This window comes from Oncorhynchus kisutch, linkage group LG11 (genome assembly GCF_002021735.2).
Source record: "Oncorhynchus kisutch isolate 150728-3 linkage group LG11, Okis_V2, whole genome shotgun sequence".
NCBI lineage: Eukaryota > Metazoa > Chordata > Actinopteri > Salmoniformes > Salmonidae > Oncorhynchus > Oncorhynchus kisutch.
In genome coordinates, this window is record NC_034184.2 from 64,695,071 (window position 1) to 64,710,404 (window position 15,334).

Below are 15,334 nucleotides of genomic sequence, written 5' to 3' on the forward strand. Positions count from 1 at the left end.
CCAAAAGGCTCGGGCTAGCTCTGTCTACATGTGTGGGTAGGTAGACCTGTGAGCCACTGCAAACCCCATCAATGTTGCACATCCCTGAACTAAGTAAACCAGACCCAGCTGCTATTTCATTGGTGTCTATGGGAGACACACCCAGTTAAGTAGACCGGATCTCACACATTTATTTCAATTGTAAACGGCCTGAGTGAACTGTCTTTATTTATCCACCATCTTTGATTTTAGCCTTGCTAAATCGTAGTTGATCTCGCGAGTTTACATGAATGTCCGCTACCACATCTGGTAAATACGAGGATATCTCAACTATATACCTCAGTGATCTCAACGCAGCGGGACAAATATCTGTAAAAATGGGAAACTGCCAAGTAAGTACCGACACCTACCATTGTTTTATAATTTTACAAAGATGTGATAAAATGAAGTAAAACCGGGGCAGGTCGATTGGAAATGATAGGCATTTGTGAATATTATCTAGGCTACTATGTAGGCCAATATGTTTTTTATTTGTTGGTCAATTATCATTGTAAAGTGGATTATAACGGATTATAATGTTATAACGCCATCAGAAAACTATTTTGAGTTTGTTTCCGACATTCCACACTGTACCACAACTGAATGTAGAATTATAATAGATTATGCAATTTTTATACAGATTGACATATTGGGTCAAATCTGTCACCGTGATTTATTAAATCCAAGTGCCCTACAAATTACAAACCAGCGCATGTGACAGGCCTGGGGAAACGCAGAGGAAGCAGCCACTCCTCTGCGGAATTCATCACAATCCCGTTTAGATTAACCTAAATAATGAACGAGTGAATCAGAGAGGAAGGGTACGGGTGGGAGCAGAGCATGAGGGTGTTTCATAGAGATCGATAGATGACTTATCTTTGCTAATATGGAGTCCGCGACATCATGGGCAACGCCATTGAGACTCTCTATTTTAAAGTAGTCAATATTCTTATTTTGTGTTTGAAAGAAGCATAAAGCTAATATTGGGGATTGAACCAAGTCTGATGCGTTAAGTTATTGTTGCCACTAGGTGGCAGTGATATACCGGTAGCTTTAAGCCATTTACTAACCATTGGCAACTAAATTTGAAGAAGAATGCAATGTTGTGATCATTGGCTGATCACTCCCAACCCATAGGAATCCCCACCCAGTTGACTATTATAAAATGGTGAAAGCCCTCAATGGCACTGTCCGTGTTAAAACGGTTATGTCCATCTAGAGTCCTCTGTATTTTTCTATGGGGTGTTTCCATCGTCATGTCTCAGTTTCGGCTATGGGGCGCTGCGCCCATCTACTGTTTGATTAACACACATCCGCCGCCAAATTCCTGAGCCAGTGTGTTTCTTGCCATTTCAGTTCAATATATTCTCCCCTCCCCCATGTCATGTTACGTTGTTTCTAATGCTACAGTGTTATTACATAATACATACCTGAAAAGGCCTACTGATTTCAATGTTTTTAAACTAATGTGATGTTAAATAGTTTATTTCTTACTAGGATTGGAAGGGAGGGTAGACTAGACCAGGCTACTATATAAGGGAAATCATGCATCAAACTGCTCCTAAAACGTTTGTATTAAGGTGTTTTTTTTAAATGTGGCTATTAGCTAGTCTGTAGATCATGCCATAACGATTATCTTTGTTAATTTAGCCCACAATCATGCCATGCGAGGACTTTGATGTTGCGGCTGACATAAAGGCCTTAAGCAAAGCCTGCAAAGGCTTGGGTAAGTTGCGATATTTTTTGTGAATTTATAACATTCCAGGGATGTTTCTGCTCAATGAGTGAGTTGTGTGGGTTTACTTACAATGAACAAATAGCTGTGCCCAAGCTATTTTAATGGCACAACATTGTGCCATAGTCCAAATAGGGCCTACGGGTGGTATTTGTGTTTTTTTATGGTTATATTTTGTCGTACAGGCACTGATGAACAGGTCATCATTGACATACTTACTAACCGCTGTGCAGCCCAGCGCATGGAAATTAAACAGGCCTATTTTGACAAGTATAAGAATGTGAGTACTAAACTAATTCATTTTATACTAAAGGAAAAATTTACATCTTATACCGCACCAAGAAATATGTCGTTTTGCATAACAGAAATGTGTGGCTAATTTGATGAAACCAGCCAACCACACCCATCTCTCTCTCTTTCTCTCTTTCTCTGGAGAAGGAGTTGGTGGATGTGCTGAAGAGTGAGCTGGGGGGGAACTTTGAGAATGCCGTCGTGGCCATGCTGGACCCTCCAGTCGTCTATGCAGTGAAGGAGCTCAGGAGGGCCATGAAGGGAGCAGGCACTGATGAGGATACTCTGGTGGAGATTCTGTGCACTGCCACAAACGCTGTACGGCTTCAGTTTCAAGATTAGAAGAAAAACGGTCGTCTTAATATGTATTTATTTCCCCTCAATCCCCTTATTTTTTATTTTTTTTCCCCAACAGGATATTCACATGTTAAAAGAATGCTACTTTCAGGGTAAGTATCAATTTCGCCCTCACACTGCACCTTAAAGCTGGCATCCTTAATGGGGAAACAGCCACATCCAATTGAGATATGACATCAACAAAGAAATGACTGCAAATAACACATTTTTTAAATCTCGGACATCATTGCACGTGTGATAGAAAGCACAATATGTACTGCGCATTTTGTTTTACCAAGAGTCATGCTCCTCAGCTCGGGAACAAAAACAATAACAACTGTAGTTGGGCGGCCAGTGGCACAGTTTCCCCCTACCGGGCATGACATCTTTGAAGGGACGACCTCATATTCATAATCTCCAGCACCACCCCAACATCGACATATGTGAAAAGACAAGTGTTTCTGATGACATCATACGCAAACACTGACATCATCTGGTATGTCGTGATTTTAACCAACTATGAGTAGGCAAAGGTTACTCCACCAGTTACTTTATTAACCTTTACCCGCTCATAGATGGCTAAAATCACATGATTCATACCAGATGACGTGGAAATCTGGTGTGCATCTTTTTCACTTGCAAAACAGAGAAACTCACTGTTTTCACATGTGTTGATGTTGGGGTGGTGCTGGAGATGATGAATTATGAGCTGCCCAAACTCCAGTGGATTACGCGCTGTCAAGCCATTATTAGAATGGTGAGGTTACGTGATGGCTAGTCGTTTTATTTCCATGTCAATTTCCAACCGTCTACTAGGGGCAACGCGAGTGTCTTAACATCGAGTTGGCTCGCGTCAAGCTAGGGTGTTGAGGATGGGCTAAACCGTAAGATACAGCTCCGAACATTGCGGGTTTCAATCCCTGTGCTAGGCACTCATTTTTGAATTGTAATTTTATTCTAACCCTGACCAACACCTTAACCCTAACCTTACCCACTTGGAATTCATGCCTGAACTTAACCCTCAAGGTTAGTTTCAGTTTTCCGTAGTTTGACTGATAACTACAGATGTAGGATCTTCATTTGAGCCAGTATAATACAACGGATTAATAATCCTGCAGCAACAGGACATGTGAATTAATATGTGGATTATAAATCATGGAATTTGTTTTGTCATGGTCTGACACTTTAAAATGGAAATTAAAAACTTTTGAAGCCTTTTAAAACCTTCAATACACTACACGTTAGCATTTCCTGCTGAGCAGGAAAATTCTCTGCAACAAAAGAGTGACCAACTTAAAACCCTACATCTGTAACAGATGGCAGCACACTCCATAATGAGCCACACACTCTGTAATCTCTGTTTCCTGCAGTTACGGCAACTCTCTCTGTCTGCCTTAGAGGTTGTGTTGAATATAAGGTTGAAAATATATATATTTTTCCCCATTAACTTAATCAAGTGTCTTTTTGCATGATTATTCATTATATGATATTTACTAAAGTTGACAAAGGCTAACAGGAAGAAGCCATGAAGTGAACCTAACTCATTTGGCTAGTTTAGGGCAAGGGTTCATAGATTGCATGACCCGTAAAGTCCATAGGCTTGCCATCCCAACCACACTGGTCACCTTATTCTGCTCATCCTGTTGTTTTCTGCACTGCTGATTCTGTTCTGATTTGGGATTGTGATTAAAAGACATATCTTGTTGTTATGGGTGGGTTTTCCACCATGCCTATTCCCCTTTGGCTTAGATAGAATAATGATATCAGTTGTCATGACAACAAGGGAACACCTATTCCTCGGTGCCTCTCAATGTTACATCAGCCTTTAACAGTATATTCCCAATTTTTCTGTTGCGTTCTCTCTCTTTGTTTCTCTGTGACTTCTCTAGTGCATGAACGGGACCTGGAATCAGATATTGATGGGGACACTAGTGGAGATGTGAGAAACCTGCTCACTGCTCTTTTACAGGTAAGTGGCCCCATGGTTTCACTCTTGGACTCTTGCCATGTAACACAATTCCCTTCCCTTCTTTGGACTGAAATCAAGCTCCCTCTGCCTGGCCTCTCTCTTAACCCTACGCCTCTCTCTCTTTCTGTCTCTCGCTCACTCTCTCTCACACACACACACACACACACACACACACACACGTTGGCTGTCTGCCTGCCTGCTTTTCCAATGTCCTTTCATTAGTAAAATGGAGGCCAGATACAATATCCTGAGCCAGACAGAAAGGCTACATTTCATCTCACCACAGAAGTCAGTGAAAGCTTTCTGTTCTAGGGCACCAGAGATGAGAGTTACGATGTGGATGAGGGTCTGGCTGAAGCAGATGCCACCGCCCTGTTTGAGGTATGGCACGGAGAAGTACATTCAAGAAACAATAATATTAAAAAGTAGATTTACCTGTTTTATTTCAATCATATTTACTATTTAGGCTGGTGAGGGATGTTTTGGGACAGATGAATCCACGTTCAACTTTATCCTGGCCAAAAGAAACTATCTGCAACTTCAGGCCACCTTCAAGGTGTATGAGCAGGTGGGTCCACTGTTAGCAGCTTATATCTGTTATCAGTCTCTTTATTTTGTATGCACAGAAGGCTCCATGTGATCTATCCTCTGTACTGCTGTGTATGCTTAGTGTTATGCTAACCCTGTTTCGTTTGTCCCAGCTCTCTGGAACGGAAATTCTGGATGCCATTGAGAATGAGGTCTCTGGGACACTGAAGGGCTGCTACATCACACTTGGTGTGTACACAACTTAAAAGCAGTACATTCAACTAGATTAAAAAGTTACTCACTTGAATACGATGTGTCAGGTGCCTTACAAATAGCTATCTTTATTTTGGTTGAGAAAATCAGTGTATTTTTAAGGCATTTTCTATTTTCAGTGAGGGTTGCTAAGAACCCTCAGCTGTATTTCGCCCGGCGACTGAATGAAGCCATGAAAGGAGCAGGCACTGATGAGGACACCCTCATCCGCATCGTCATATGCCGCTCTGAGGTAATGTATGGACATGCACTCTGACAGAGTCTTAGGATCGTGCTTTGTTCTATCAAAGACACCAAATATGTTTGACTACATGCATAAAATGTATATTAAATACTTGACTTTATGGTCACATTTGTAAACCATGCAAATAATGACATGAAAATAGTTTGTGGGTATGTCATCCAAAGAGACTATGCTAATTTTGCAGACTACCTCGTCAGCTATTGCAAATGCATTATACATGGCTCAGGGAAATCATTAAGAAAATGCCCCTTTTAGACTACTGGAATCGGTCGATTAATCTAAAAGCAGACAGAGGTCAGCTGATGAGATGTGTTTTCTGTTCAACAGTACGACCTGGAGACCATTAAAGACATGTACCTGGAGAAGTATGACATGTCCCTGAAGGATGCCATCAAATCTGAGTGTGGTGGAGACTTCAAACGTCTCCTGCTGGCTGTTTGCCATTGAGAGAGCGGCGAGAGATCAGGGTGCCTAAAAGGGACCGAGGGTGCTGCTGCTCACTCGTGGACAAACTAACACTACTTACAATCAGTCCTACTGTCCCCAATCATGCGACATTCTCGGATAGGGCAGGGGGTGGAACTGGAGATAGCTCAAATCCAGCTGGTTCTGTTCTCCTGATTTTTGCATTGATGTCTAGGTTCCCTGAGTATACTAAAGACAGTTGTGTGCATGTGACATGATTCGTTTTGATCTAGAGGAGTGCTAGGACTAGTATAGAGACTTAACATACTATACTTTAGACCAACAATCCATTTTACCATTGGAACATATAGTGGCTCTAGTCCTTGAAGTTATCTCTAGATATCAAAGTTCCCAACATTCTCTTTGCTGCAGTGAAATTGGTTAAGTGAAGTTCAGTAGGATCAGGTGGTTCAGTGCTTGGTAGGAAGGTCAGTCTGCACACAAAAAGGCATTTGTAGGAACTGGAACAGGGTGTTGCTGGAAGATTACAGTAGAGCATTGTATTGAACTTATCAGTCTTATACAGATAAGACCTATGTCCAATGCAGCATGTACATTTGATAGGATCTGTAGTGCACAGATATGTGGCAGTTTATAAATCATTTCTATTTCAACATGACTTGCATTGCCGATAAAACTGCATTGCCCTAGAGCAGTCATAACGAATATTTTTGACCCACCTGGGAACTTGTGTACAAATATGTAATGGTTCATATTTTTACCCTTGCATTTTAAACGGGCAGCAAAACATTTGGTCCATGTTTAATGAGACGCTATATAGATTTGATCGATCCAGTGCCAGTATCTTCCACACCAATCTCCATCTCCAGTATTAACGAGTGTTTATAAACTGTTAGCTAGGGTATTAAAATATTACCTTTTTTTTATTTAGACGACAATATTATATATTCAATAAATGTGTTTACAGATATAGCCACAAAAAAGGTGTTGGGGAAGGTATTTGAGGCAATGTCAGAAGGTATGTGTTCTTATGACACTATGAATAGTCAATTGTGTGTTGCGTAACAACATATTAGGCTTTTGGTCATATTAGAAAGTCCTGTAATCTCAGCTGAACAACTTCAGATACCTGTATTTATAGCAATTTATAATGCTGACTACTGATGTGAATTTAATTTAAGAGAGGAAATGTTAACAGGGTTTAGGCCATGCACACCTGCCCTTATGGAAAGATATGGAATAGGGACCAATATTTGCCTTTGTATCAGCCAAAGAATGTGTTTGGTAACAAATAACCACTTGACAATTACAGAATAAAATGTATGTTTATAAACATTTTTCTGTGCGTGTGTGTCTTTGAACATAAGCCTAATATAATCACATTTTCAATTATTTATACAGTACCAGTCAAAAGTTTGGACACATCTACTCATTCAAGGGTTTTTCTTTATTTTTTAAAACTATTTTCTACATTGTAGAATAATAGCGAAGACATCAAAACTCAGAAATAACACATATGGAATCATTTGTAACCAAAAAAGTGTTACAAATAAATATATTTTAGATTCTTCAAAGTTGGCACCCTTTGTCTTGATGACAGCTTTGCACATTGTTGGCATTCTCTCAACCATCTTCATGAACTCTTGGAGTTCCCATATGCTGAGCACCTGTCGGCTGCTTCACTCTGCGGTCCAACTCATCCCAAACCATCTCAATTGGGTTGAGGTCGGGTGATTATGGAGGCCAGGTCATCTGACACAGCACTCCATCACTGTCCTTCTTGGTCAAGTAGCCCTTATGCAGCCTGGAGGTGTTTCTTGATCATTGTCCAGCTGAAAGGAAAATGATAGTCCTAAGTGGAAACCAGATGGGATGGCGTATCACTACAGAATGCTGTGGTAGACCTGCTGGTTGAGTGCTATGAATTCTAAATAAATCACAGACAGTGTCACCAGCAAAGTACCATCACACCTCCTTCATGCTTCACGGTGGAAACCACACATGCGGAGCTCATCTGTTCACCTACTCTGCTTCTCACAAAGACACGGCGGTTGGAAGGAAGAGTTGACCAAAGCGCAGAGTGGAAAGTGTTCACGATATTTATTTTCAAGAAACACTCAAACAAAAATAACAAATTGAAAAACCAATGCGAACAATTCCATCAAGGCACAGACACTAAACAGAAAATGACACCCCACAAAACCCAAACGGAAAATCACAACTTTTATATGATCCCCAATCAGAGACAACGGTAGACAGCTGCCTCTGATAGGGAATCACACGCGGCAAAAACAGATATTCCCACCCGAGTCACACCCTGACCTAACCAAACATCGAGAATAAATAAGGCTCTCTAAGGTCAGGGCGTGACAGTACCCACCTCCAGCGCCTCCAGTGCAGGGATCGTCGCCGGAACCTCCGGACCGTAGATCATCGCTGCAAGCTCTTGCCTGGGGACTGTCGCTGGAGGCTCCGGACTGGGGACCGTCGCTGGAGGCTCCGTGCCCTGGATTTTCACTGCAGGCTCCGGGCCATGGATCATCACCGGAGGCATCGCGCCATGGATCATCACCGGAGGCTCCGTGCCATAGATCATCACTACAGGCGCCGGGCTATGGATTATCACTGGAGGCTCCTGGCCATGGATCGTCACTGGAGGCTTCGTGCCATGGATCATCACTAGAGTCTTCGTACGTGGAGCCGGAACAGGTCTCACCGGACTGAGGAGACGCACTGGAAGCCTGGTTCGTGGAGCTGCCACAGGGCTTACCATGCTGGTGAGACATACTGGAGGCCTGGTACGTGGTACCGGAACAGGTCTCACCAGACTGGGGAGATGCACTAGAAGCCTGGTGCGTGGAGAAGGCACCAGAAACACTGGGCCGTGGAGGCGCACTGTAGGTCTCGAGCGTAGAGCTGGCACAACCCGTCCTGGCTGGATGCCCACTTCCGCCCGGCAAATGCGGGGCGCTGGCACAGAGCGCAACAGCCTGTAAACGCTCACTGGAGACACCTTGCGCATCACCGCAAAACACGGTGCCTGACCAGTCACACGCTCCCCACGATAAGCATGGGGAGTTGGCTCCGGTCTAAACCCTACCTCCGGCAATCTCCCGTGCTTCCGTCGTTGAGCTAACTTCGTATAGTCGCCGTTCCGCCTTCGCTGCCTCCATCTGCTCCCTTGGACGGCGATGCACTTCTGTCGTTGAGGTAACTTTTTGTATCGTCACCGTTCCGCCTTCGCTGCCTTCATCTGCTCCATTGGACGGCGATACACTCGGCAAAAACAACAAAGGTTTTCCCACCCGAGTCACACCCTGACCTAACCAAACAGAGAATAAATAAGGATCTCTAAGGTCAGGGCGTGACCATGTCTATCTTCTGTATACCACCCCTACCTTGTCACAACACAACGGATTGGTTCAAACGCATTAAGAAGGAAAGAAATTCCACAAATTAACTTTTAACAAGGTGCATCTGTCAATTGAAATGCAATGATGTCATCAAGGCAAAGGATGGCTAATTTGAAGAATCTCAAATATAAAATATATTTTGATTTGATTAACACTTTTTTGGCTACTACATGATTCCATATGTGTTATTTCATAGTTTTTATGTCTTCACTATTATTCTACAATGTAGAAAATAGTACAAATAAAGAAAACCCCTGGAATGAGTAAGTGTGTCCAAACTTTCGACTGGTAGTGTGTATAACATTAGTGTAGACTTGGCAATTTTACACTCAAACTCCCTAGGTGCTCATGTTTGTCATTGTCACAGGTCAAATAGCATTTTTCTGCCATCACCCCATTAAAATGGACATTTAAAATGGTTAAAGTAAGGATTATGATTAAGGTTAGAGTTAGGTTAAGGGTAGGGGTTAAGGTCAGGGTAGGGTAGGGACGCTCCACGGATCTTGGATAGCACTATAACCTTTTCCTTGTCTTTGACACCACTACAAAGAGACAGCAGCTCGCGTCACCTCCAATAGTGTATCCGTAAAAAAAAACGGATATATAGCGACCACAAGCGGCTATTCAGGCTAAGCTACTACGAAGGATGCTCTTATCTGCTGAGACGCATGCATTGGACACCTGCATGACGAAACTACTATTTTGGAAAGAAGTAACCTGCAAACTGCCAAACCTCGGTTTGTAGTGTTAAAATATCTGGAAGTAAAAGGTTTTTCAAGACGGTAAGGTCACAAAGGCTCATTAGTGGCTCTATTTTGCTGCCTAGTTTGCAGCCATTTGCATCCATCTTGAAAGGTTAATTATCGCTCATAAAGAAATGGTTGCATATTATAATGCGTTGACACAATACAACCAACGGTTTAAAGTCATATCTTAAAACATAGTCATTTGACAGACTTGTTTATATTAAAAACGCCTACGTAATGAATATACTGCTATAGTAAGTAAATTATTACTGAAAGATCAAATGCATTGTCCTTTGTACGCAACTTTCAGTTGTAATAATTAACTGTGTAACTAATGAATAGTTAATGATTAATAATGACTCACTGACTGTAATGTAAAAGCCTATATTTTTACTGGTTTTACTACTTTTATGAATTTGAGCATCTGAGTAAATTTGACAAATCTCTAGGTAGGTGTATGGGTAGACATCTCCATGGAAACCTCAAGCGTGTGTGTGTGTGTGTGCGCGCGTGCACCAGACACATGCCTGGGGTCAAGGTTAGTGGAGGTTTAAAGTTATTACTCAGAGGGAATTTTATGTGTTATTTTAGAAAGTTATACCAAACAGTGCATTGCAACACTGGCCATGCCTTCTTCTTCCCTATCTCCCTCCCAAGTAGAGACTAGAGATGTCCTCTGTGTGGCAACAGGAGCCGATAGTGTACTCCCCCAGTGTAGAGATCGATTCCAGCACCGTGAGGAGGAAGGCCCGGGTGGGTTCCTCACAGCACTGGCTAAAGCAGGAGCATGACCTGGAAGTTGTCAAGTGGGAGAGCATGACCTCTGGGGCAACTAGCGATGTGGAGCAGGACAACACACCCAGCAGTGCTGTATCCAGTAAGAATGCCTTAAGATGACTTTATTACCCATAATCCATGTATTGTCCTAGATCTTCCAGTGGGTTGTGTGTATTCACACACTGGTGGCTGATATGTCCAATAATACTACTGTATGACTACTGTATAATAATACTTTGGTTCATTAATAATCCATGTATTGCGTCAGTGTGCAGCTAGCTTCTATTTCTCACTACTAAATGTATTATGTTCCCAGGGGTGAAAGTAGACATAACAAAAATGTTTTATGGGCCTAATCATAGAATTACATATAGAATCCATATTAAATCAATAGTGGGCCTAATCGTAAACATATCTGTTACACAGAACACCAAAAGGCAAGCGTCATTAGGCCAGAATTTATGCGTCCACTGCTGTCGTTGCGCATCTTCGTGTCGGCCACTCATCTTTGCCTTGGCAAAATGTTTTTAAAAATGTTGTCGAACCACATCGCATTTTGGAGCGTAGGCTGTACCACCCATTTTAAAGTCCATTCGCTAACTGTTCATGCCTCTGACATAGGGTAAAGATAAAAAGTGGTGTAATAGTCTACAGTTTTCTTGACATTTTGTTTTAATGATTATGATATGCTCATGTTATACCGGTACGGCATACTACCACTATTTATTTTTTGTAATTCACCTTATTTTCACCCCTGGGTGTTCCTCCAGCGGCCTCCCAGCCTGAGGGCAGCCTGCCTCCCCGGGTCATGCTGACCATCACCAAGCTGCAGTGCATGCTGGAAGGTAAACAGGAGCGCATTGCTGCCCTGGAGAGACAGGTGGAGGACCTGCAGCAGGACAGGAAGTTCCTCAGGAGCCAGATTGAGAACCTGACCAGCCAGCGCTCTGTCCCAACCTTCACTACCACCGCCACGTCAGCCGCTGAAGGTCAGTGCCCCCAGTCCTGAATGGTGCTGTAGTTACAGTGGACTGGACAGTGGAATCTGTATGTATTATTTAAATGGGGATTTGTATGTTATCATAAGGACCTAATTCATTGTTAAATATGTATTTACCTCTATTTTATACTGTATCTCCATATAATGTAAGAAATAAGTGAAAGGTGGGAATAAAAGCGGATCACTCCGTCTTGTTTCATCACAGCACCTAAAGCGGGGAAGTCACTGTATTCCGAACCCAAACCCCGGAAGAGAGAGAGGGTTGCATCATCCAGCTCTTCCTTCAGTAATGAAAGTGGCTCAGAAATGTCTGTCTCCACCGTTATGTCCGGAGCCTCGAGCGACCACAAGAAGCGGAGACACCACAAGGACAGGAGGAGAGGAAAGAAAGGGAAAGACTACAGCAGGAAGAGAGGTATGCTAAAAAAGGGTATTCTTATCATGCCTATGAGTACTGTACAAGTTCGCTTTCAGCATCTGATCGGTTTGTACTTTTCCCATTCATTTTTTAAATCGTTCTGCCCACAAATATAAAACAAATCCATCTGATAATTCTATTATTGACTCAGTTAGCCAGCAGCATACCACCCTGTATCTCACTGCTGGCTTGCCTCTGAAGCTAAGCAGGGTTGGTCCTAGTCGGTCGCTGGATAGAAGACCAGATGCTGCTGGAAGTGGTATTGGAGGGCCAGTAGGAGGCACTTTTTCCTCTGTTCTAAATAACAATATCCCAGGGCAGTGATTGGGGACATTGCCCTGTGTAGGGTGCCGTCTTTCGGATGGACGTTAAACGGGGGTCCTGAATGTCTGTGGTCACTCAAGATCCTATGGCACTTATCGTAGGGGTGTTAACCCCGGTGTCCTGGCTAAATTCCCAATCTGGCCCTCAGACCATCATGGCCACTTATTCATCCCCAGCTTCCAATTGACTCATTCAACCTCCCCCTTCTTCCCTGTAACTATTCCCCAGGTCATTGCTGTAAATGTCAGTCAATTTACCTTGTAAAAATAGTTATTGTTTGAAAAGTATCAAAACGTCAGGAACTATATTCAACATTTCATCATATAATTGTTATAATAATGTTAGAATTAAATGTTCAGAATATGTTTTTATACTAAAATATTGATTTGAGAAATCAAGCCAAAGCCTTTTAGTGAAATGTAGTTGCAAATTATAGCAGCAACTAAAAAGAGCAATTGGATTTTTTTTGACTGGATCCACAGAGACTGCATGCAATACCTATTTTCTTTAAGACAAAAGGGTAAGTTGTCTTCCTCAACATTTAACAATTTTTCAACTCTTCAATCCCCACATTCCAAATCAGTTTTCATACAGTTCAGCACTTCTCGCACGGACATACCATCTTCCCCTTCCTCATTGTTTCTCTCTCTTCTCCTCAGCCACTGGTGTTCAGTACGTGATCCACCGCTACAAACAAGTCCTCTCGGCCTTCATCAAGAAGAAGAGCATGAGTGGCGCTTTCCGTCACTACGGCATCGACAGGAACACCATTGCCAACACAGCGTCCATCGCTGAGCTCTACCTGGCAGCCAAGGAAACCCTGCCGCTGGTGGGGATGTTCCGCCCACGAGAGGAGACCCTGGTGAGCTACGCCCAGAAGTGTGCCCTAGTCATTGAGACTGACGTGGCGTTAGCCAGGAAGATTGAGCAGATGAAAGCCACAGGGGAGCTCCTGCCCATCACTGTGAAAAAGGCTAGGGTCATGCACTCTGCTCACCAACAGCTAGGGGGCACCGCTGAGAGCCTATTAATGGGCTGATGATGTAGCTAGGGGGCTTTGAGGGGTGAGTTGGACTGGAAGTGAAGAACAATTGTTTGAGAGATTGGAGACATATTTAATTTAAAATTGGGGTCCTGGGTTGATATAATCACAATGAGAAGGATTTCTCTGCCTCTCTTTATTTATTGTAATGTAACTATTAGTGTATCTAGAATGCCTTCTTTAAAAGTAATGATTGTTTTTCTATCGTTTTTTGATATCGTATGAAAAAATATTCAACAGGTTTAAGCGGGGACACTTCACACATGTTCCCAGAAGACCATGACTTTTTGCTTAGGAATTTTCCTCACTCAATAATTGCCATTCATTCATAGTGGTCTGTGCTGAACAAACACGGTACTAAACAAACACAGTACTGAACAAACACGGTACTGAACAGACACGGTAGCAGCTAGCCATAGCCACAGAATGGGTTTTCCCTGTAGCATACATGACTAGAAGTAGTGACTTTTGTTTGACAGTGTTTTTCCCTGGAAGTATCCCTCTATATTTGACTTAATGTTGATAATAACTCATCTGAAGATTCCATATCGCTGCCCTTTCCCTTGCAGACCCAAGGACAAATAGACAGTAAACTCATTGTGATGGTCAGAAACGGAGACTAGAAATATGTGATGAGAAACATCCACCAGATGGCACTGCACTCACTTCAATGGATGTTTACACCACTACTTCTGTAATCCTGAGTACATTTTCCAGGAGTATTTTTCCAAAATGGTGGACACTATGTCTGCTTCCAGAGAGCGCTTTGATATTATTTTATTTCTTGCACCTAAGTATTTATTTGGTTTGATATTTTGAAAACAACACAGTTGGTATGTGTATACTGATGCATTTGGAACATGCTGCCATTTTTAGGGCTGTGATTTACACATTGACTTAGCTTAGTAAAATATTGCGTTTTTTAGGTGTTTTAACTCACAACCTTCAGAATTTAGGAGAATAAATAGAATACCTGCTAATAATTGATGGTGTGAACAAGCATTGAACTACTGTTAGTCCTACCTAGGGATGGGATATCCAATGTACTGTTGTGAATTATAATTGCTAATATGGACAATTCTTCTGTTGACACTGGGCTATATTCACTTTTTGTTTCAAGTTTGTTCACTTATCTCTCAAACTATGATTCTTCAAAACATATTTTAATTCTTTGAATGGTTTGAGAAATAAAGCTTTTAGCAATACTCTCATGCAGTTTTGAATGTTCTTGGCTGTACCTCCTTGTATTTGTGACATCACATCAACATGATCTCATGACCAATCATTAGAGTTCTACAGTAGAGTACTCAGACCTGTGGGCTTTATTTGTATTTTTTATGTCCACATGTGCAATATCAAGCCCATTCCATACCATCAAATGTGCTCACTTGTGTACTAATTTGTTTTCCCACCTTGTGGATAAGTTATGCACTTCATACTTGCTTAAGCTTTTCTGAGTCTTGGAAGTGTTCCTTCAATGGGGGGCCATTTTGTTTGTTTGTCCTGTGACCAGAATAATCTGCAGTGCTTGCATGGACAGATTGGGCTGTTCGCTATTAGACATCCTTGGGCAATAGTAAGTGGCAGTGCATAGCCTTGCCATTGCCTACCCCGCTGTTTGCTATTCAATCTGAGTGACAAATGACCAGTGCAAAGCCATTACAGGGCTGCACCCGGGCTGTTTATCTTTGCGCGTGACTCACTGTCACTCTGATTCACACACGGGCCCTCCCTATCTCTCACTCTCACGTCCCCCTCAGTCCGTAATTCTGTCTGCCCTAAATCACCCCACCC

The 15,334-nt window shown here is 42.4% G+C and overlaps 2 protein-coding genes across 3 annotated transcripts; both read left to right on the plus strand.

Moving 5' to 3' along the window:
• Positions 1-7,157, plus strand: LOC109899411 (annexin A13-like). The gene is made up of 11 exons (XM_020494625.2): positions 1-371; positions 1,669-1,744; positions 1,939-2,033; positions 2,192-2,362; positions 2,460-2,493; positions 4,270-4,349; positions 4,662-4,730; positions 4,816-4,917; positions 5,051-5,126; positions 5,270-5,382; positions 5,722-7,157. The coding sequence occupies exons 1-11, from the start codon at positions 270-272 to the stop codon at positions 5,839-5,841; spliced, it is 1,038 nt and encodes a 345-aa protein (XP_020350214.1). The 5' UTR covers positions 1-269; the 3' UTR covers positions 5,842-7,157.
• A 2,698-nt stretch (positions 7,158-9,855) lies between these two features.
• Positions 9,856-14,745, plus strand: LOC109899032 (coiled-coil domain-containing protein 106). 2 transcript variants are annotated; one of them, XM_020494080.2, is made up of 5 exons: positions 9,856-10,015; positions 10,640-10,856; positions 11,527-11,745; positions 11,962-12,171; positions 13,158-14,745. In XM_020494080.2, exons 2-5 carry the CDS (start codon positions 10,649-10,651, stop codon positions 13,535-13,537), a joined length of 1,017 nt encoding a protein of 338 aa, XP_020349669.1. In that variant the 5' UTR covers positions 9,856-10,015; positions 10,640-10,648; the 3' UTR covers positions 13,538-14,745. The 2 variants fall into 2 exon arrangements, with proteins under 2 accessions (XP_020349669.1, XP_031691963.1); XM_031836103.1 differs by lacking the exon at positions 9,856-10,015 and having other exon boundaries at positions 10,036-10,856.
• The last annotated feature ends 589 nt before the right edge of the window (positions 14,746-15,334 follow it).

What these genes read in the sequence shown, in the direction of transcription:
- LOC109899411 (XM_020494625.2), top strand. Translation starts at nt 270, where the DNA reads ATGTCCGCTACCACATCTGGTAAATACGAGGATATCTCAACTATATAC. An exon ending in TAAAAATGGGAAACTGCCAA is followed by an intron (nt 372 to 1,668) that starts GTAAGTACCGAC and finishes TTGTTAATTTAG; the next exon opens with CCCACAATCATGCCATGCGA. An exon ending in ATTTTGACAAGTATAAGAAT is followed by an intron (nt 2,034 to 2,191) that starts GTGAGTACTAAA and finishes TCTCTGGAGAAG; the next exon opens with GAGTTGGTGGATGTGCTGAA.
- LOC109899032 (XM_020494080.2), top strand. Translation starts at nt 10,649, where the DNA reads ATGTCCTCTGTGTGGCAACAGGAGCCGATAGTGTACTCCCCCAGTGTA. An exon ending in ACCCAGCAGTGCTGTATCCA is followed by an intron (nt 10,857 to 11,526) that starts GTAAGAATGCCT and finishes GTGTTCCTCCAG; the next exon opens with CGGCCTCCCAGCCTGAGGGC. An exon ending in AGACTACAGCAGGAAGAGAG is followed by an intron (nt 12,172 to 13,157) that starts GTATGCTAAAAA and finishes TCTTCTCCTCAG; the next exon opens with CCACTGGTGTTCAGTACGTG.